Source organism: Ranitomeya variabilis, chromosome 1, assembly GCF_051348905.1.
Source record: "Ranitomeya variabilis isolate aRanVar5 chromosome 1, aRanVar5.hap1, whole genome shotgun sequence".
NCBI classification, from domain to species: domain Eukaryota; kingdom Metazoa; phylum Chordata; class Amphibia; order Anura; family Dendrobatidae; genus Ranitomeya; species Ranitomeya variabilis.
The window spans coordinates 813,974,784-813,998,768 of record NC_135232.1 but is presented as its reverse complement, the minus strand read 5'-3'; the positions used below and the strand labels follow the sequence as shown (position 1 = coordinate 813,998,768).

Genomic DNA, 23,985 nt, shown 5'->3' with positions numbered 1-23,985 from the left:
CGAGGCGTTTTGACGCGTTTACATGCTTTTTTTCTGCGTTTGCATTTTTAAAACGCATGCTGAGAAGTGTGTGACAGCTGCCAATCATCAAAATCAACTAGAAAACCCACTATTAATAGAATTACATAGGGTTAGGGTTAGGGTTAGGATCCCTAGGGTTAGGGTTAGGGGTAGCTTTTTATTAGAAGAATATCCTGGTCACCAGGTTACTGATAAGCCACCCCCCACCATCAAGGTGATAAAGGGATCCAAACCCTAACCCTAACCCTACCCCTAACCCAAACCCTAGGGATCCAAACCCTAACCCTAACCCTACCCCTAACCCTACCCCTAACCCTACCCCTAACCCTAACCATAACCCTTGGGATCCTAACCCTACCCCTAACCCTATCTTTAACCCTAGGGATCCAAACCCTAACCCTAACCCTAACCCTAGGGATCCTAACCCTAACCCTAACCCTAACCCTAAGGGTTAGGGTTAGGATCCCTAGGGATAGGGTTAGGGTTAGGATTCCTAGGGTTACTAGGGATCCTAACCCTAACCCTAACCGTTACCCTAGGGATCCTAACCTTAACCCTAACCCTAAGGGTTAGAATCCTAACCCTAACCCTAAGGGTTAAGGTTAGGATCCCAAGGGTTAGGGTTAGGGTTAGGATCCCTAGGGTTACTAGGGATCCTAACGTTAGGGTTAGGATCCCTAGTAACCCAAGGGTTAGGGGTAGGGTTAGGGTTTTCATGTTTTCCTGTGTTTTTCTATAGAAACGCATGCGTTTAAAAACGCATGCAAACGCATGTGCTTAAAAACGCATGGGTTTACATAGACAGCAATACATTTTTTTGCCGCGAATAAACGCATGTGTTTTTTTGCGGCAAAAAAACGCAGCTAGAAATTACTACAGGTTGCATTTCTGCAACTTAACGCACGCATCAAAAAACGCATGCGTTGCCGAAAACGCGTCAAAACGCATGCTAAAAAACGCATGCATTTTTAATGTTAAGTATAGAAAAAAACGCATGCGTTTTTTAGCGCTAAAATGCTGCAGATCAAAACGCAAGTGTGAAACCATCCTTAGTGGGGTTCAGTAACGTCAGCTGCTTCCCTGCTGTGAATCCGGCAATTTCTCCTGCTCCCTCCACACTAAGACTACAACAGATATTAAACTTGCTCAAATTAGGCCTCGGCCTACACTCAGTTTCTAGCATTGACCCTGGGCTCCAACACTGCCAGTTGCTGCTCGGAAGTGCCATCTGCACAGTCAACAGTTGCTCCTCTGTTATTGGGGTTCAGTAACGCCAGCTGCCCCCCTTCTGTGTGTGTGGCAATTTCTCCACTCAGTTTCTAGCACTGACCCTGGGCTCCAACACCGCCAGTTGCTGCCCGGAAGTGCTGTCTGCACAGTCAACAGTTGCTCCTCTGTTATTGGGGTTCAGTAACGCCAGCTGCTCCCCTGCTGTGTGTGCGGCAATTCTTCTCACAGTTTCTAGCATTGACCCTGGGCTCCAACACCGCCAGTTGCTGCTCGGAAGTGCTGTCTGCACAGTCAACAGTTGCTCCTTTGTTATCGGGGTTCAGTAATGCCAGCTGCTCCCCTGCTGTGTGTGTGGCAATTTCTCCACTCAGTTTCTAGCATTGACCTGGGCTCCAACACCACCAGTTGCTGCTCGGAAGTGCTCTCTGCACAGTCAACACTTGCTGCCGTGTTAGTGGAGATCAGTAACGTCAGCTGCTCCCCTGCTGTGTATCCGGCAATTTCTCCTGCTCCCTCCACACTAAGACTACAACAGATATTACACTTGTTCAAATTAGGCCTCGGGCTACACTCAGTTTCTAGCATTGACCCTGGGCTCCAATACCGCCAGTTGCTGCTCGGAAGTGCTGTCTGCACAGTCAACAGTTGCTCCTCTGTTATTGGGGTTCAGTAATGCAGTTGCACCCCTGCTTTGAGTGCAGCAATTTCTCCACTCAGTTTCTAGCATTGACCCTGGGCTCCAACACCGCCAGTTGCTGCCTGGAAGTGCCGTCTGCACAGTCAACAGTTGCTCCTCTGTTATTGGGGTTCAGTAACGCCAGCTGCTCCCCTGCGGTGTCTGTGCTGCAATTTCTCCACTCAGTTTCTAGCATTGACCCTGGGCTCCAACACCGCCAGTTGCTGCCCGGAAGTGCTGTCTGCACAGTCAACACTTGCTGCCATGTTATTGGGGTTCAGTAATGTTAGCTGATCCCCTGCTGTGTATCCGGCAATTTCTCCTGCTCCCTCCACACTCACAGTACTACAGAAATTAAAGGGAACCTGTCCCCCTAGGCGTTTGTAACTAAAAGAGCCACCTTGTGCAGCACTAATGCTGCACAAGGAAAAGGTGGCTCTTTTAGTTATGCTCCTTGTACATACTGAACTAAACACCTATAAAATGTGTCCCCTCATACCGTGAAAGTCCCGGAGGCGGGACTTTCCTTCCTAATCAGACGTGGCACAGCTGTCATTCATACCCCTTTGGCGCCGTGCGCCGCCTCCTGAGCATTGTTTGAATCTGTCCCGGAGCCTGCTCTGCTATGTTATCCCTTGGCCATGCGCAGTTAGCACTGCCTGTCTTCTGACATCATTTGATGTCAGGCTGACTGCACCTGTGCGGCCGCACTGCCCGAGATCCTGCCCTGCAGTGTCTTCCGATTTATTCACACTGCAGGGGTGGGATTCATGGGCATGCGCAGTGTATATCTTCGCCTATCACTCATCTCCGTCCACCTTCTTCAGACTGTGCGGCGTCAGCTGATCCCTAATTGCCGTGACATGCACTTAGGGATCAGCTTACACTGCACAGTCTGAAGAAGGCGGAAGGAGATGAGTGAGAGGCGAAGATATGCACTGCGCATGCCCATGAATCCCAGCCCCACAGTGTGAATAAATCAGAAGACACTGCGGAGTGAGATCTCGGGCAGCGCGGCCACACAGGCGCAGTCAGTCTGACAACAAATGATGTCAGAAGACTAAGAAGGCTAACTGCGCATGCCCAAAGGATAACATAACAGCGCAGGCTCCGGGACAGATTCAAACAATGCTGAGGAGGCGGCGCCCGGCGCCATGGGGGCATGAATGACGGCTGTGCTGCATCTCATTAAGAAGGAAAGTCGCACCTCCGGGACGGTTTCACAGTATGAGAGGGCACATTTTATAAGTGTTAACTTCAGCGTGTGCAAGGAGCATAAATAAAAGAGCCACCTTTTCCTTGTGCAGCATTAGTGCTGCACAAGGTGGCTCTTTTAGTTACAAACGCCTGGGGGGGGTTACAGGTTCCCTTTCAATTTGCTCCAATTAGGCCTCAGCCTACACTCTGTTTCTCCTGTAATCCCTGGGCTCCAACACCGCTAGTTGCTGCTCGAAAGTGCCGTCTGCACAGTCTACACATGCTCCAGTGTTTTGGGGTTCAGTAATGTCAGCTGATCCCCAGCTGTGCGTGCAGCAATTTCTCCTGCTCCCTCCACATTGACACCACTACAGATTTTAAACTTGCTAAAATTAGGCCTCAGTCTACACTCTGTCTCTCATGTAATCCCTGGGCTCCAACACCGCCAGTTGCTGCTCAAAAGTGTCTTTGGCATGGGTACTCCCTCCTGCCCAGCCTGGTTCCAGCACGCCAGCTGTTTCTTGGTAGTGCCAAGGTCACTTTGCCTCCAATACATTGTCCTGTCGGGTGCGGTCAGGTTATCCAACTCTATGGTGCCTGCAGTTTAGGTGCTTCCTATGTGGGCTGCGGGAACTGGCAATCAAGGCTGGTTCCATAGTGCCAATAGGACAAGCTCCCCCTGTAGAACTGTGGGTTTTCGGTAACTACGGCCGGCTCACGGCCTAGCAATTTTTTTTTCCTGTGGACCTTCTGCTGCCTGAGTTCCAGCACCAATAGCTGGTTCTTTGGAATACAATCTTGAATAGGTCCCCTTGGTTCCAGTACCGTCAGCTGGTTCCAGGCAGAGCCTTTGGCTTAGGTGCATCCTTCTGAATATCCGAGTTCCCCAAAGTCTGGTGGTCCTTGGTAGTGCTTTCTGGCACAGGTACCTCCTGCTTAGTAACCGGGTTCCAGTACCGTCAGCTGGTCCTCGGCAGTTCCATTGGCTCTTGTACCTTCTGCTACCCATCCGGGTTCCAGTACCGTCAACTGGTTCTCGGCAGTGTCTTTGGCTCTTGTACCTTCTGCTCCCCATCCTGGTTCCAGTACCGTCAGCTGGTTCCAGGCAGAGCCTTTGGCTTAGGTGCATCCTTCTGAATATCCGAGTTCCCCAAAGTCTGGTGGTCCTTGGTAGTGCTTTCTGGCACGGGTACCTCCTGCTTAGTAACCGGGTTCCAGTACCATCAGCTGGTCCTCCGCAGTTCCTCAGCCTTCTTGTACCTTCTGCTACATTTCCAAGTTCAAGCTTTTGGAAATGGTTTTTGCTAATCACTCTGGATCTCCCTGACGATGACCCTAAAGACGACGACCCTGAAGACCACCCCGAAGAAGACGACAACCCCGGAGACGACGATCCCGGAGACGACGACCCTGAAGACCACCCTGAAGAAGACGACGACCCTGGAGACGACGACCCTGGAGACAATGACCCTGGAGACCAAGAAGCAGAAGAACAAGAAGCTGCAGAACAAAAAGCAGAATAACATTAAGCATAAGACTAAAAATCAGATCAAAAGATATTATCTAAATTATAAGCAGAAGAAGACTAATCAGTGTATGGGGGTGAGTCCGTTCCTCCTCGTGGTGCCCCTGGAAAAAACCTGCTGCTGCAGGCCAAACTGAACGCGGATAAATCCTGTTGTAAATCTTTTGTGACAGGCAGAACGGAAGGTGTAATCTTCAAACTTTTATAGATAACAACTACAGAAATGCCTGTCACAAATGTGAATATGATGAAGAAGAAGAATATGAAGAAGATGAAGAAGTAGAATATGAAGAAGAATAATAGTTGAATAAAAAGAATATGAAGAATGTAAAAAAAAAGAATAATAAGAAGAAGGTGAAGAAGAAGAAGATGAATAAGGTGAAGGAGAAGTTGATGAAAAAGATGCTGCTGCTGAGAATGATGAAGAAGAAAGTGTGGGAGAAGTAAAAAAGGTGAACAGCATGGAAGTAGTGAAACATAAATATCTGACAAAATATAAAAAATCTTAACATAGTCAATATCTTTGTAACTCCGAACGTCGTAAAAAAACAATGAATTCCTGCTATTCCATTTGATTGGGCTAAACCTCTATGCCTTTAATGTCTCCTCCACCTCCCCCAATACATCCTATATTATTCTTAGTTGTTTTCCTTCATGTAGAATTAACCTACAAGGAAAGAAAGGGTTTATTTTAATTCCGATATTTTTGTCCCATTGACTTGCTTTGGTATCGGGTATCGTATCGGTGATATCCGATATTTTTTGGATATCGGCCGATCCAATCCAATACCGATATTTCCGAATATCGGAAGGTATTGCTCAACACTACTTATAAGTTATGAGGAATGGTGTAAAAAATAAATAAAACCAATTCTTCACCTGCTGTAGATTTTTTTTCAATCTGCCTCCCACATTTCACCTGCGCTCTGCACTGAATTCTTACACAGGGGCTTCCACGTATAAATAAGTAAATCTCTAAAATATGTGACTCAGATGGAACCCCATTCAGATGAATCCCTATAATCAGGCAGATGGAGGCCCTGTAGACACGCTTTTTAGGTGAGCATAAAAGTGCTGATGACTAGTGTTGAGCATTCCGATACCGCAAGTATCGGGTATCGGCCGATACTTGCGGGTATCGGAATTCCGATACCGAGATCCGATACTTTTGTGGTATCGGGTATCGGTATCAAAACAACATTAATGTGTAAAAGAAAGAATTAAAATAAAAAATATTGCTATACTCACCTCTCCGACGCAGTCTGGACCTCACCGAGGGAACCGGCAGCGTTGTTTGCTTAAAATGCGCGCTTTTCCTTCCTTCCGTGACGTCACGGCTTCTGATTGGTCGCTTGCCGCCCATGTGGCCACGACGCGACCAATCACAGCAAGCCGTGACGTAATTTTCAGGTCCTTGTAGGCATTCAGTATTTTAAAATTACGTTCCGGCTTTGTGATTGGTCGCGTCGCGATCACATGGGCGACGCGTCCAATCACAAGCCGTGACGTCATGGAAGGCAGGAGACGCGCGCATTTTAAAATGCGCGCGTGTCCAGCCTCCCGTGACGTCACGGCTTGTGATTGGTCGCGTCGCCCATGTGACCGCGACGCGACCAATCACAAAGCCGGAACGTAATTTTCAAATACTGAATGCCTAGAAGGACCTGAAAATTACGTCACGGCTTGCTGTGATTGGTCGCGTCGCGGCCACATGGGCGGCAAGCGACCAATCAGAAGCCGTGACGTCACGGAAGGAAGGAAAAGCGCGCATTTTAAGCAAACAACGCTGCCGGTTCCCTCGGTGAGGTGAGTATAGCAATATTTTTTATTTTAATTCTTTATTTTACACATTAATATGGTTCCCAGGGCCTGAAGGAGAGTTTCCTCTCCTTCAGACCCTGGGAACCATCAGGAATACCGTCCGATACTTGAGTCCCATTGACTTGTATTGGTATCGGGTATCGGTATCGGATTGGATCCGATACTTTGCCGGTATCGGCCGATACTTTCCGATACCGATACTTTCAAGTATCGGACGGTATCGCTCAACACTACTGATGACCACTGTTTTGTGCACTCCTGAAAACAAGTACACCGCTGAAAGGGGGCCAGACGGAGTCGAGATAAATTTTGCTGCCTCATTATAGTGAATGGATCCATTAAGGGTTCCATCTGAATCATGCAATTCAGAGATTTAGATGGAAACCCCGATGTAAGCGCTCAGGATTTTGCTCTTCTAGCATTTAGGTGCTTTGTATATGGAGTCTGTAAACTATTCTAGGAAAATCTGTGCTCCAGGAGACAAATAGCGCTCCGTCTCCCCCAAGACTTGCTGTATGGCTAAGCAGTACTGTTAGCCACATATGGGGTATTTCTACATTCAGCAAAAATGTAAAATATAATATCGTGGGTTAAAACAAAATGTTGGTGGCAAAAATGTAATTATTTTTTTCTTCCCTGCCCAATGGTGTAAAGCTGTGACTCACCTGTGGTGTCAAAGTGATCACTACACCCCTACAAAAAATTCATTAATAGGTGAATTTTGTAAAATGGGGTCTTTTATGGGGGGGTACTGCTGTTCTGGAACCTCATGGGTTCTGCCAATGGGACATGGCACCCTCAAACCAGTCCAGCAATATCTGAATGCCAATATGGCACTTCTTCTTTCCTGAGCTTTGCGCTGTGCCTTATGTGCCATATCATATAGTATCAACATACTCAGTAGAAATTGTACAACAAATTTTGTGGTCCATTTTCTCCTGCTATCTTTGTGAAAATGAAAAAATGTGGGGCTAAAACAGCATTTTTGTGGGAAAAAAATCTTTTTTTCATTTTCACAGATCAACGTTGTAAAATTCTGTGAACCATCTGTGGGTTTAAGTTGCTCATCAAAAAGCTAGATAAATTCCTTGGGGGGTCTAGTTTCCAAAATGTGGTCCCTTGTGGGTGTTTTCTACTGTTTAGGCACATTAGGGGCACTCCAAATCCGACATGACACCCGCATATCATGCCATCAAAGTCTAGGTTCAAAATCGTCACTCCTTCTTTAATGAGCCCTGCAGTGCACCCAAACAGTAATTTACCCACACATATGGGTTATCTGCATACTCAGAAGAAACTGAAACAAATTTTGGGTACCATTTTCTCCAGTTACCCTCGAATATTTTTGTGGTAAAAATGTGATTTTTTATTTTTTATTTTTAAGACTATATGTTATAAACTTCAGTGAAGCACCTGGGGATTCAATGTGCCCACCACACATCTAGATAATGTCCTTGATGGGTCTAATTTTAAAATGGGTTCACTTGTGAGCAATTTCCACTGTTTAAGCACATCACAGGCTCTTAAGAAGTGACATGGAATCCGCTAATTATTCCAGCAAATTTTACATTCAAAAAGCCCAATGGCACTCCTTCCCTTCCAAGCCCTGCCATGCACCCAAACAGTAGTTTTCCCTCACACAGGAGAAATTGCACAATAAATTGATGACAAATTGTGATTTTCTGTTTTTTTTTAAATATTTTATCTCTCAATGTTAAAATTAACCTACCTTTAAAATTATAGACAGTTCATGTCTTTGTCAGTGCGCAAAGTTAAAAAATCAGCAAGGGATCAAATACTTATTTCCTCCACTGTATGTATATACAGCACTGGCAAAAATTAAGAGACGACCACATCAAAACCCTGTCATGGGCAGCCCAATTTCCAGACCGGAACCCCATTGAAAACCTCTGTAATGTAATCAAGAGGATGATGGATAGTCACAAGTAGTGTTGAGCATTCCGATGCTGCAAGTATCGGGTATCGGCCGATACTTGCTGTATCGGAATTCCGATACCGGGATTCCGATACTCTTGTGGTATCGGGTATCGGGTATCGGAACAACATTAATGTTAAAATGTGTAAAATAGAGAATTAAAATAAAAAATATCGCTATACTCACCTGTCCGACGCAGCCGGGACCTCAGCGCAGGAACCGGCAGCGTTGTTTGTTTAAAATTCCCGCTTTTACATGGTTACGCGAAGTCCCGGCTTGTGATTGGTCAGGGCGGCCATGTTGCCGGGCCGCGGACCAATCACAGCAAGCCGTGACGAAAATACGTCACGGCTTGCTGTGATTGGTCCGCGTCCCGGCAACATGGCCGCCATTAACCAATCACAAGCCGTGACGTCACGGGAGGCTGGAAACGCGCTCATTTTAAAAAGGGCGCGTGTCCAGCCTCCCGTGACGTCACGGCTTGTGATTGGTTGCGTCGCGGTCAACCAATCACAAGCCGGGAGGCTGGACACACGCCCATTTCAAAATGAGCGCGTCCAGCCTCCCGGCTTGTGATTGGTTGATCGCGGCGCAACCAATCACAAGCCGTGACGTCACGGGAGGCTGGACACGCGCCCTTTTCAAAATGAGCGCGTCCAGCCTCCCGGCTTGTGATTGGTTGATCGCGGCGCAACCAATCACAAGCCGTGACGTCACGGGAGGCTGGACACGCGCCCATTTTAAAATGAGCGCGTGTCCAGCCTCCCGTGACGTCCCGGCTTGTGATTGGTCAGGGCGGCCATATTGCCGGGACGCGGACCAATCACAGCAAGCCGTGACGTAATTTCGTCACGGCTTGCTGTGATTGGTCCGCGTCCCGGCAACATGGCCGACCTGACCAATCACAAGCCGGGAATTCACGTAACCAAGTAATAGCGCGATTTTTAAACAAACAACGCTGCCGGTTCCCTCGCTGAAGTCCCGGCTGCGTCGGACAGGTGAGTATAGCGATATTTTTTATTTTAATTCTTTCTTTTACACATTTATATGGTTCCCAGGGCCTGAAGGAGAGTTTCCTCTCCTTCAGACCCTGGGAACCATCAGGGATACCGTCCGATACATGAGTCCCATTGACTTGTATTGGGATCGGGTATCGGTATCGGATTGGATTCCGATACTGTGACGGTATCGGCCGATACTTTCCGATACCGATACTTTCAAGTATCGGACGGTATCGCTCAACACTAGTCACAAGCCATCAAAGAACTGCTTACATTTTTGCACCAGAAGCAGTGTGAAAGACTGATGGAAAGCATGCCAAGACGCATGAAAGCTGTGATTAAAAATCATGGTTAGTTCACAAAATATTTCTTTCTGAACTCTTCCTGAGTTAAAACGTTTGTATTGTTGCTTCTACATGATTATGAACTTGTTTTCTTTGCAATATTTGAGGTCTGAAAGCACTCTTTTTTTTTTTTTTTTTAATTTTGACCATTTTTCTTTTTCAGAAAAAAATACAAAATGTATTGATTGGAAATTCAGAGACATGTTGTCAGAAGTTTATAGAATAAATGAACAATTTACATTTTACTCAAAAATGTACCTATAAAGAGAAAAATCAGACAAACTGATCATTTTGCAGAGGTCTCTTAATTTTTGCCAGAGCTGTATATTTGGAGGAAAATTGCATTTGGGGACATAACATGTTCATTTTAACTTACTACTAATGTTACAAAAAATATGTACACGTGTCAAAAAGTCATCTCAAAAGTAATAAGTAATTGGGATATGCTATTTTTTTTTATAATAAATTAGATATCTTATATTACTTTTCCTTTGTTTTACTAGCACATCAGCAGCTTACAATGTGTTTAGCACTGATTATGGAGTTCATTATAACAACTCAGTATGTTTTCTCAATGCAGGAGGTGTGAGGATCTATCTTGTGCTTTTATTTTGGGCTCCATGATTTGGGATCAGGTGATTTGTGGCAACAGCCAGCAATATTGTTGTGGCACCTATAATTGTGAAATGCAAATTGTCAAACTGTTGCAAAACTTTAACCTTTGAATTTTTTTATTGTTTTCTATATACATTTTTAATGCTTTTATAAGTATTGATGATTCTCCTTCACCCAATCTAAAATAAAATGTAAGGAAAATGCTAGGCTATGGAGTTGCTATACATAGGTTTATGACTGAAAACAAGGATGCAGCCACAGCAGACAGTATGGTTGTGGGGTTTTCAATATCTAAAGTAGACAATTTAAAATAGACACTAAAGCAATAAAAAGAAGCCTTTTGTTATAGATTAAAAAAACATGGCCATGAGGCTGTACAAAATAGGATAAGACCTAATATTTAGGTAGAATCACGTCCCAAAAAGAAGCATCAGCAAATGGCCACTGCCTTCAGATGGTGTGTGCACGCTTCTAATGAAGAGAGCTAAAAAAATATATATATTTTAACCAACGCACATACTTGAGTAGGCAAACAGTTGTGTTTAAGTTTCAGGATTATGGAGATTTTTCTTACAATAAAATTTGATTTACACATGCTAATATACAGGATTTATATTTTCAGTAACACCCAAGCAGCACTGAATTCAGGTTTTGATATGTTTAAAAACTAGCAAGGAGGAGCTTAAGGACAGGGTCACACCTGCGTGTGCAATTATTATTATTATTTATTGTTATAGTGCCATTTATTCCAAGGCGCTTTACATGTGAGGAGGGGTATACAAACTCACGCAATCTCTCATCAATACCCGGCACTTGGGACCAGAGCGTTCAGCTGCATAGAAATACATGCAGCCGCACACTCCAGTCCCGAGTGCTGGCGGCACTGCTGGGTATTGAGGAGATAGACTCGTGCGAGTTTGTCACATTGCACATGAAAGTGTGACCCCGGCCTAATACTGATCTCCTTGTTTTCCCTGTGCAAAGAAAAAGAATGCAGCTGTTAGGATGCTGTAACTGTAGTATATTTCATGTGTATTAATTTGCTCGTCATTTTCTGTGTGACACAATTATTTTGTTCTGACGAACAGTATTTTGAGGCACTTTGCAACACAATTGATTAAGTAAAGTACAAGTGCAACTATAAGAATAGACATAAGATGCAGAATTTGTCTAGATGTTAGAGAATATGAGGACAGAGCTTGAATATATTCAAGTGGAAGTGAATTCTTTGAGAATTTTAGAAAAATCCACATTTGCCAAAATTAGGATTTTTTAAATTCTTCTTCCAAGACCATTTAGCATATAGGTGGCCTCCGACTACCATTTTACTACGAAGAGACAAAAAAAGTTAAAAAATAAAAAATACTTATACTCAAGTTACCCCTCTCGTCTCCAGCCTCAAGTCACCCGACTGTTCCTTGTTGCATCTTCTGATTGTTGCTGTGAAGACTGGAACCCTGGGGCACCTCACATCAGGCAAGGACTTCTGGCTCTGATGAGGTCCTTGAGAGTTCTGCCCCTGCACATTATGCCATGGCATCTGTCATTACATTATGAACTCCTGCGTGTTTTAGCAGAACAGTCCCAGATCTCATCAGAGCCATAATTCCAGACCTAGTGTGAAGATGTCCTGGGTGGTGATGAGAAGATGTGATGAGGATCAGACAGTTGAGAAGCGAAGGAGAAGCAGAAGTGAGTATAAGTATTCTTTTTTATTTTTTTCAATTTGTCATTTATTATTCTCTGGCGTCTTGATCATGGATCATGGAGAATACTTTCTTTGTGAATCATATTTTTTTGAATATCGATATATATATTTGATATATCGATCAGACAAATTCAAATTGTGCCTTATCCTCTTATCCCTAGTTGTGAGGACATCGCAATACAATGTTCAGCAGGGACTACATTTGCACATTTGGTCCATCAAATTGATAAAACTGCTCTCATTATGCGCATTGGCATTTTACCTTTTTGCTCTGCATGACCTGTTATATTTATATCATTTGGCGCTAGGATTTGCTCTGTATGATTCTTTAATTTTATTCACCATTATATGTAAACTGTTAATCTCTCTCAGTATGCCATTATTTATTGTTAATTGGCATTGAAAAATTAGGATCATTAGGATCACAGCATTTTTTAAATATTTTTGTGAAAACGGCTTATTGTGATTAATCCCTTTTTATAATGATATGAATATAGTTTCACTAGCTCTGTTTCTTAGGAACATGTACTCTTAATATACTGGAAATATTTTACTTTCAAATACAAATACTATTACACTTTATGATCAAAATGTGAATACATACTGTTACTTGGGATTCATGCGACTTATATGAAACTGTAGATTTATGACGAAAGTTAGCAATGTTTACAATAGGATCAAGAATTTTGCAAAGTACTCTATTACCAGCAGGAAAAACATTTAGGTATTTGCTGATTTTATACTAGTTAAATCCCCCATATATTCTGTATCACTTTTTGTCACTATAAATCATATATTTATTTTCTTAAGGCAACTGTCATGCAGCAAATTTCCTTCTGCAGATTCTGCAGCCACCTGTCCATTACTAATCCTACCCATGAGGGTTACTCATTCACAGTAAAATGATGAGAAGCAGCAATATTTACTGCCTGCCTTATGTTGTAAAATGAAGGCAGTGGAAGACGTAACATGTGATATGAGCCTTTTAATTATTCTTTGATCACAGTGCAAACTGCAACACTATGTCTAATTAATTGGACATGACATCATTACCACAAAGAGATACAGTTCTTGAAAGGAAACATAGATTGATGTTGCAGATCATCTTGGTGCCAAGCATATTTTTTGAGATATTGTACCAACCTAAAGCTTTACTATGATTATATATAGTTAGTATATTTATTATTAGCTTGTATGCTAATTATTTTCAAAAATGTAAATTACAGTATTGTGCAAAGGTTTATTCAGGAGTTCAAAAAAAGTTAGCAAAATATCTATGCTTTCCAAACTAGGAACGTTAATTATTTTAATTGATTAATACAATTCTAAGTAAATGAACAAAAGGGAAATATAAATAAAATAAATGTATGGTGTGACTACCCTATGCCTTCAAAAAACCATCAATTCTGCTAGCTATACTAGCATTTAGTTACTGTAGAAACTCTTCTGTGGATCTAGACTTGTGTAAATCCTTCCGTCTCATCAGGTAAATCTACACAGACTTGATGATGTTGAGATCGGGACTTTGTGAGGGCCATTTCATCACTCCGTGGACTTATGCACTCAATCTTCTTTATAATAAAGATAGCTCTTAATGTTTGGGGTCATTGTCCTGATGCAAATAAATTTAGAGCCAATCAGACATCTCCCTTTATTTTTCAGTATTGAGGATACTAGTAATATTGACCAAATCCTCAACTCCACTTTCTGAAATGTAGCCCAATCTTGGAAGAAACCTCCATGATGCTTAATTGCTACTGCAGATATTCATTATTGTAACCCTTTCCAGCCCTTTGAAAAACAGCTTTCTTTTACAGCCAGCAATTTAAAATTCTTACTAATGAGTCCAGAACAATTGTTGCTAATTTTTTTTTCTCCCAGTTCCTAGATTTTCTTGCCTATTCCCATGTTAAAGGCATGGCTTTTTGGCTGCAATTCTTCCATGATGACCACTTCTGGACAGTCTTCACCAAGCTGTAGATGGTTGAAGCTGCATCCATCTGGTTGTCAATAGCAAGCTGATTCAAGAAAAGCACATCCAGCCCATGAATGGCAGCGCTTCCCAGGACTCACACTCAAAGATGATATTTCATATTTTTTTTTATTTTTTATTTTTTATATTTTTATAAGCGCTGCCATTCATGGGCTGGATGTGCTTTTCTTGAATTACTCATCCTGTGTGAGCCTTACTCTGGCTCTTTCACTTGGATCCACCCGAGGCAAGCTGCAAGCCCTGTATATTGAAAAGTATCTCAGAGGGAATTTTGAGGATACATAATCCAAAGCCATTTCAGTCTTTTATCAGGTGAGTGCATAGAATTGTGCACCCTTTAAAGACTATAATATTGTGTTTACGCACTTAGGGCGCCGCAATTTGTCTGTTCTTCTTTCCCAAACAGGGTTTTTTTGTATAATAGCAAGCTGATGGCATTGGTGGACATCTTCTGTTTTTGAAGGGAAATAAACATGATGTATCTTTCAACTGCTCCACAAGTTTCTTTGGCTGACCACTTCTTCTATGGTCCTGAACGTTGAACATTTCTTGGTGGTTCTCCAAAAGAGCTTGAACGTATCTTAAAATCTTAAAATCACATTCTGCTTTGAAATCTATGCCTAGGAGAGACTTTGCTAAAGAAATAAACCTATCTTGTGTCTTGATGCTGTGTTCACTTTTGCTGTGTGATATGAAACTGTCTTTCACAGCCTCACACTTCTAGCAGACTTTGGCTGGAACCGTTGAAGTTGTTGTCCCGATGCAAAACGGCCATTGTCCTGCAGGAACTACTTGTAAGATTGTGGTAGCATCGTACGCAGTGAAGAGGCAGTGACCCACAAAGTTCCAACACAAAAGTCTCTTTAATGTGTTTCCTCACAGCATTAAAGTCCAATTCACAAAAATGCACATAACTTCAGTGTATATTATCAGTATTCAGTTCACACCAGTTCATAGCAATACATATCATATGGCTTTAGATTTACAGTCCTTAAACAGTCCAGACTTCCCTTGTCCAGTTTCCATGGGCGACCACACGCCATATTACAGTCTCCATATACACAGATTCATATGTTGCAGACACTACACATGCCAGCCCTCCTCTGACTAGTTCCCGTGGGTGTCCTGCATCACTGTATCACAGTCTCTTTACTCACACAGTCGTACACAGACCAGAATATCCTCCGGATAGCAGCTGGGCACAATATCCACCTGTTTGCAATCATTACACATGCTAGTCCTCTTTCTGGCACAGGACATCTACCTCCGAGCACAGGACTGTCCACATCTGTCTCTTTTGGGCGCAGTACATCCACCTCAGAGCACAGGACTGTCCAATTCTGACTCCTTTGGGCACAGGACATCCACCCCCGGACACAGGACTGTCCACATCCACTTGCATCGCTGTATACGCTGTGGGTGCCAGGCTATTCAGCTGCTTTGGGTGCTAGCTCCGCTGGCCTGTGCCTTATGCACTCAGCCAGTGCTCTGCAGGCCTCTGCTCTGCACACCTGCACACAACAGACTGGCACTGATGTACACCTGACCCCTGACACACCTATACCTCTTACTGCAGGACTTTTAACACACACACCTGTGGCCTTCAGCCACATGGAAAACCTGGACTGGAAATCTGTGACTCCCATGCACACCTATGGACTTCATCCATCTGCATGCACTACCTTGGGGAGAACACACAGTGACCCCTACCTGTGACATGAGTCACGGCCTCATATTGCAGTCACAGCTACACCTGCAACTGTCATGCACACTTATGGACTTCATCCGTCTGCATGCACAACCTGGGGAGAACACACAGCGACCCCTACCTGTGACACAAGTCACTGCCTCACATTGCAATCACAGCTACACCTGCAACTGCCATGCACACCTATGGCCTTCATGTGCCTCTGTGCGTATTCTGGGGAGCACAAAGCAGCACCCCCTAGCTGTAACAGAGGTCACAGCCTCACACACTGTACTTCCAAGGAAAAAAGTTTAAGGCCATGTGCACACGTTCAGGATTTTTCGCGTTTTTTTCGCGTTTTTTCACTATAAAAACGTGATAAAAACGCGAAAAAAACGCTAACCTATGCCTCCTATTATTTACAGTGTATTCCGCATTTTTTGTGCAAATGTTGCGATTTTTTCCACGAAAAAATCGCATCGCGGAAAAAAAAGCAACATGTTCATTAAAAATGCGGAATTGCGGGGATTCCGCACACCTAGGAGTCCATTGATCTACTTACTTCCCACACGGGTCTGTGCACACCATGCGGGAAGTAAGCAGTTTATGTGCGGTTGGTACCCAGGGTGGAGGAGAGGAGACTCTCCTCCACGGACTGGGCACCATATAATTGGTCAAAAAAAAAGAATTAAAATAAAAAATAGTGATATACTCACCCTCGATGTCTTCCCGCCTCTCAGGTGCATGCTGCCGCTTCGGGTTCTGTAGCTGGTGTGCGGTGAAGGACCTGCGATGACGTCACTGTCCTGTGATTGGTCGAGACCGGTCATGTGACCGCTCACGTGACCGCGACGTCATGGAAGGTCCTGCGCGCACACACTATCTATACGGAACGGACGCCGCTGAAGTCTGCAGGTGAGTATAAGCATTTTTTTTATTTTTTTTATTATTTTTAAACATTCTATCTTTTACTATAGATGCTGCATAGGCTGCATCTATAGTAAAAAGATGGTCACACTTGTCAAACAGTATGTTTGACAAGTGTGACCAACCTGTCAGTCAGTTTTCCAAGCGATGCTACAGATCGCTTGGAAAACTTTAGCATTCTGCAAGCTAATTACGCTTGCAGAATGCTAAAAAAACGCGAAAAAAACGGAAAAAAAACGCAAAAAAAAATGCGGATTTCTTGCAGAAAATTTCCGGTTTTCTTCAGGAAATTTCTGCAAGAAATCCGGACGTGTGCACATTCCCTAACAGTGTTTTACTGTGAGTCGGCGTGCTGCCCTCTTTTCTCCTGTTGTCTGCTATCAAGACTCATTTGCTATGGTGAAGCACCTACTGGTCACACTGTAGGCCAGCTGTCAGAAAGCCTCATCTGATAACAATGCAAGGTATGCAGTCAGAGTAGTGTAAATTGCTTCTTTTCATTGCCAAATGGGTTATTGTCTACTGTAGAATTGCTGTCCTCTTCTTCTCTGGCCGGTGGCTCTCACTCCAAGCAAGTGGTTCACAGTGTACTTTTTGCACTACACAGTCATCTACATGTGGGCCAATTTTCTCTTTCTCTTCACAAATTTCTGGACATACTCATCAGCATCCCCTTATCACCTATGATCTTGTAGGTACTAACACTACCACCTTCTCTATTCAGATACTTTCATCTGTAATCTGATACTTTTTAAAATACAAGAACATTTCAGTTAATGCACTTACAAACTATTGTTATCAACTTATGTTTGGGCTACACCCAGATTTTGATGGAGGCACAAGTTTGTGTGGCCAAAAAGTATAGTGCAAATAAATGGAGTCTCTTTGTGACCCAGTGGCATGCAAAAAGTCACAAAAAGACTAACTCCTTTGAATTGCTTATGACCTGTTGAGGTATCTTGCAAGTTCATAACATTACCCTCTTCATTTGTAACCTTATCATTTGTCATCATGTAACCTTAGCTTTCATTTGGAACTTCAACTTACTGCATGTACTGACAGAACCTCAGACCCTGCTGGGGGTGCAGAATTACTTGTTACTTTCTTAGAGAGTTATTCCCATTTTGTAAAGTAATGGAATACCAGTTTTGCAAAATAATGAAGGGACTATGGCGCTGGATTTACTTATCTCTGTTCTTTGCATGCCTTTGTTTTCATTTATATTTCCATAATGTGATGAAAATCATAAATTCGTTTATTTCTCTTAACAATGTCCTGAAATATTACATATACTAGAAGTCTTAATCTTAATCATTGTTTGGCTCATAAACAAATTAAAAATTAGGAGAGCAATATATACAGAATTGTGTAGAAAATTACAATAATAGCAATAATTATATCTAAAGCGATCAACCAATATACAAATTTCCATGATGAATGCCACTTTCAATACCTAATACAAACACGCGTGTATTTTCACTGAGTATATTGTTACTTACAGTTGCATGAAGTTTTCCCTTTTTTGACATGGCAAGAAATGAGTTGCTGAAAACTCCTCTTATTCCCACAATCCCTTGAGACACAGCAAATATTTCCAAAATACCTAGAATGACAGAAATCCCAAAATAAAGCACTGCTCATGGCTCTTGGAAAGACAGAATGGAAAAGAATAACAACTCTCATTTTCAATAGCTGTGTGTATCTATCTTTCATGAAGCCTGTGTAAATCCATCACCCATTTTATTAGCACTCACTTGAAACTGAAGACTGCTCAGATATCTGGGGATATGCCTGGGCGCTTTCTCTTGATGAACTGTAACTTCTAAGCCTCTGCCATTTGTTGACTTGCCCAAACCAAGAGGATGATATCCAGAGCTCCTAAGAAGCTGTTTCTATCTTAGAATTATAGATCACAGTTTACTTTTGCATTTAAAAGGTTGGATTAAGCATTATAAATAAAGAAAAGTGATTATTACAGCTGAGCACAATATGAACCTTGGTGAAAAAAGAATCAAAAAGCATTGTAAGCATTATACACTTGCCATTTTGTACCCACAGGTTTGTCATTAAGGCTTTGTCTGTCCGCCCAATATTGTCAACTTTTCGGGGCCAATAACTGGAATGCAGCTGAAGCTTTAAGGCCAGGAACACACCACCTAATTTTCTCTCATCATAGAGAATTGGGTTGATTATGCTAATCACATTTTGATCAAATTCTTATCAGAGTTTGATCAGAGTGTGATCACAGTGCGATCCGATGACGAGAAGATGGAAAAGTAAGATTCTCCATTTTCTCCATTCTGTCAGTCCCTGAAAATCAGATCACAATCAGATGTTATCCGTGTACAGTTCGATGATTTCCATAGACTCACTGCCTTGCATGGCCGAGTTCAATCCAATAATTGCATCTAACTCGGGCATTCTGTGATTTTTTTCCCCCGGACCAGCTCTGTCAGAGGAAAAAATCAGACAGATGTATGGTCCTACAGAATAACATTGGTCAATCTTGTCGGATTGTATGCGAACTGATAATGTAGTCATCTGCATGAGCCCTTAAGCTGAATTAAGGGCTTAAGGGTAAAATCTGTCATAACAATCCAGCTGTGTCACAGATTTCTGAGGGAAGGTTACATTGGTGATGGTCACAAACAATAGATTCCCAGAATGAAAGGACATTTTAGGGCATTTAATCCCTTTTTCTACTGTCCATATATTTCTCTTATTTAAAGTCCAATACTACAATTTAGTAAATGAATCAAATCAAGTTTTTTAGAATATTTTCTGAGATTTCCAATAGGATCAAACTAAATGGTCATATGACTCACATCACTGTTGGACACAGACAGAAGAGGGCCCCCATGCAAGAACAGTATGCGAATCCTTTATAGCCCAATAGTTTATCATAATGCACAATTCCATCCGCTTTGGAGGTAGAAGTGGGCCACCTCACCTGCACAGGTTGCATAAATAATATACATTAATATAATCTGAAAGCACCACTATATATTGAGGCCGAGAGCACTGTGTACCAGGTCTCCCAAAATAATGAAAGAATATAGATTCAACTGGACTGCTCCAAATAGTTACCAACAAAACAAAAAAATAGAGCAAAAATGTCCCAAACAACATCATAGAAGTATAAAAAGGTTCATTTATTGAGAAAATCACATATAAAAAAATCTTTTAAGTATACTTAATATATATCAAGAAAACTTAACCGGAGGAGATCTGCAGATATGCAGGACTGAGGGAGAACAATACAATTTACCCCAGGGAAGCAAGTATATAACGCACAAACTATAAAAAGAAAGAGAAAGATCTGATGGCTTTAAACAGTCAAAACAACCCATAGTACCTCAGTAAATTATAAGCCTGTTCAGACCAAAAATAAATCCAAAGATGTGCTTACCCATTATTCGTAAGGGGAATATCCCCACCTCGCCCCGCAGCCCCTGATGCGCGTTTCAGCTTTTTTTTTTTTTCGCCCCTTTTGAAATACATCACTCTGTCATACCAAACAGTATTTCAAGTGTTTATTTCTGTTAATGTTGATGATTATAGCTTACAGCCAATGAAAAGCCATAAGTCATTATCTCACTAAATTAGAATACTTTAAACACTAACTTGAAAAAATGATTTTAAAATCCGAAATATTGGCCTACTGAAATGTATGTTCAGTAAATGCACTCAATACTTGATCGGGACTCCTTTTGCATCAAGAACTTCATCAATGCGGCGTGGCATGGAGGCGATCAGCCTGTGGCACTGCTGAGGTGTTATAGGTTGCTTTGATAGCAGCCTTGAGCTCCTCTGCATTGTTGGGTCTGGTGTCTCTCATCAGTCTTGACAACACCCCATAGATTCTCTATGGGCTTAAGGTCAGACGAGTTTGCTGGCCAATCAAGCACAGTGATACTGTTGTTTTTAAACCAGGTATTGGCACTTTTGGCAGTGTGGACAGGTGCCAAGTCCTGCTGGAGAATGAAATGTCCATCTCCAAAAGCTTGTCAGCAGAGGGAAGCATGAAGTGCTCTAAAATGTCCTGGTAGACGGCTGTGCTGACTTTGGTTTTGATAAAACACAGTGGACCTACACCAGCAGATGACATGGCTCCCCAAACCATCACTGATTGTGGATACTTCACACTAGACCTTGGAAATCAAGGTCCCAGAGTCTGAAGAAAGAGTGGAGAAACAGACAATCCAAACAGAGTGATCTATTTCATGTGTTTATTTCTGTTAACGTTGATGATTATGGCTTACAGCCAATGAAAACTCAAATGTCATTATCTCAGTAAATTAGAATACTTTATAACACCAGCTTCAAAAAATGTTTTTAAAAACCGAAATGTTGGCCTACTGAAATGTATATTCAGTAAATGGGTTCTTTGGCATCAATTCCTGCATCAATACGGCATGACAAGGAGGCGATCAGCCTGTGGCACTGCTGAGGTGTTGTGAATGCCCAGGTTGCTTTGATAGCAGCCTTGAGCTCCTCCGCATTGTGGGGTCTGGTGTCTCTCATCTTTCTCTTTACAATACCCCATAGATTCTCTATGGGGTTAAGGTCAGACGGGATTGCTGGCCAATCAAGCACAGAGATACTGTTGTTTTAAAACCAGTTATGGGCACTTTTGGAAGAGTGGACAGATGCCAAGTCCTGCTGGAGAATGAAATGTCCATCTCCAAAAAGCTTGTGGGCAGAGGGAAGCATGGAGTGCTCTACAATTTCCTGGTAGACGGCTGCTCTGACTTTGGTCTTGATAAAACACAGTGTACCTATACAAGCAGATTATATAGCATCCCACACCATCACTGATTGTGGAAACTTCACACTAGACATCAAGCAGCTTGTAATGACTCTATATAATATGAGTTTCACTCTTTGTATTGAAGAACTGAAATAAATTTATTTTTTGATGATATTCTAATTTTGTGAGATGCACCTGTATCTATGCGGCTGTAAGTTCAGGTTAGAAGATCTCCAGTAAGTCTGGCCTATGTGATTAATAAATAGACCATGAAATACGCTTGTGTGAACCTGGCCTTAGGGCATAATTCAAAAAAGAGTCACGAAAAAGTCCAATCCACCTATGCATATAATGAGTCTTGCAGCTTGCGTCCAGCTTAGTACAGAAAAAAACTGTCAATATAAGGAAGTGAAAGAACTTTTTCTACAACTACTATAGCAAAAAATAAAAAAAAATAAAATCTATGAGACATAGAGACATACAGTACCCATAATGTTTTTTTTTTCCAGGATTCATTTGACTGGAAATGTGATCAATGTGAACGCAGTAAGATGGGAGCTACGCTGGATGTGAAAAGGCAAGTATCAATCGTTTTCTTATTTGATACCAGTCTAAGCCCTTTTATTTCTTTTTCCTTGACAACCCCTTTTGGTTTACCATATTGTTAAGTCTTAACACCTAATTTCATGTTTGGTAACCAGGTTTCTCAGTTACGCTAATATTTTGGATATCTGTTTCTCTTGGAATGCTGCCATACGCTTAATGAGTATAGGGTGTATTAAAGCCTAGGGCTTTAGAATGGGTTAGTTACACAATATATGAATGGAGAATGAATCTTTAGTAGCTTGCTATGTCATCACACCCTGCAAACATTGATAATCATTAGACCCACACTTTATTTTGGAAAGATTTATTATTTAAATTTATGGTAAGGTTGGTAAAAAATTAGTGCTATTCTTCATTACAAAATGCATTTAAATAGAACAAGCAAAATCCTATTGTAATGAAAATTTTGTATCTGATTACTGCCTTCTCAAATTGAATTCTCAAAATCCCACTGATATTTGAAGAACTGCAGAATTTGGTTCGTTGTATGTTTTTTGTTAGGGTTGATTACGAGATACAGTAAAAGTCTAAAAAAGTTGACAATATGAATGTAGTCTATGCAATTCAAGAAGAAAATAGAACTTGACACTCCTTGAAGGAGTGCCAAGTTCTATTTTCTTCTTGTATATGGGGTGGAACCCTACTTGAGCACCCTATAAGAGTACCACATAAGCCTGATATAGTCTATGCAGTTCAAGCACCAGTGCAGGGCATTGGTTCAAAGCAAGAACTCTGTATTGCTAGTTCATTTTGCTCATCTGCTGTTCTGTTCTCGGACTTGGTGCTGATGATTTCCCTTAAGGAAGTATTTTCCTGCCAGCTCTGTGCACTGCGTTGTGTAGTGAGTCGAGCACTCCCATCACTATCTCCAGGTGGCACATCTCTTCAGCTTCTTCCCTAAGTCTCCGTCTGCTGTCACAAACAAATCCAAATAGGATGGACCTCCACATCTGCCATAGAGGCTTATGCACTTTCCTGTACAGACTAAAAGTCAAGTTTCGTCTAAAGATTCAGCTGAGCCTCAAAAACTGAATGTTCCAAGAGCGGCCACTCCGAGGTAGCATTTTTGTCGGGAAGTGTCACTGTTTTCTTCAGTGCAGACAAATTGGAGTATGATTCTTCATTTATGCAAATATTGAGGAATAACAAGGGCCAGCATATCTGTATACTAATCCATTATACTGCACATATACCGATTGCAGCCTTTCTGCCAAAGTTAAATAGTTACAAGTAAGCTTTTGAATCTGTTTTTGGGAAAGTCCGACTGTAGTATTTGTTCTCTTGCTGCACTGCAGTATTTTATGCCCTTCGGTAGGTATTTAACAATGCTATTTGGATTTTGTCTGGCACTTCTGAAGAGGTACTAAGTAGGTTTTCCCCCTTTCAACTATTTTTAGGCCACGGTTCAGTGATGCCTTTTCCCATGTGTTTGCTGATCGGCTACAGCAGTGCAATTCTATCAGCCGGGCTGCAGCCAGTCTCTGAGCTCAGCTGATGCAGATATTAACTGGCTGCAATACCTTCAGGGCTCAGTCAGCTGTCAGTATAACACGGGTGACGATTGCATCGCAATGCTCGGACTGGCCTTTGGCTCCTCAGGCCTGAATGTGACAACTGCATGGAAATACATGTTCTCACGCTCAGGTCAGAAGAGCTGGCGGCCAGTCAAAACATTGCAATGCAATCGTCATCTGTGTTATACAGCCATCTGAATGCACCATTAATACCTCTGCAGCTGATCAAAAAAGGGCAGCATCAGCAAGGCAGCACTGGACTCAAGGAGGGTTAAAAAAAGATCACTTTGCTATTTTATACATCACTGACCCTGTGGGCTAAAAAAAAAGTTGAAAGGGAACACCCCCTTTATCTTCTGCACTGTGGTATTTGATTCTTTTGAGGAGGTAAGTTCTGCTGCAATGTGGTATTTGTTTCACATTCTTGACATTCA

At 42.3% G+C, this 23,985-nt stretch overlaps 1 protein-coding gene across 1 annotated transcript in view; it reads right to left on the bottom strand.

Annotated features, from left to right (window-relative positions):
- FGF5 (fibroblast growth factor 5) overlaps positions 1-23,985 on the bottom strand; it is a 182,983-nt gene that overhangs the window by 131,923 nt on the left and 27,075 nt on the right. The window contains exon 2 of the mRNA XM_077274569.1: positions 18,181-18,284. Coding sequence (XP_077130684.1) covers positions 18,181-18,284 — 104 coding nt within the window. The remainder of the gene's footprint in view (positions 1-18,180; positions 18,285-23,985) is intronic.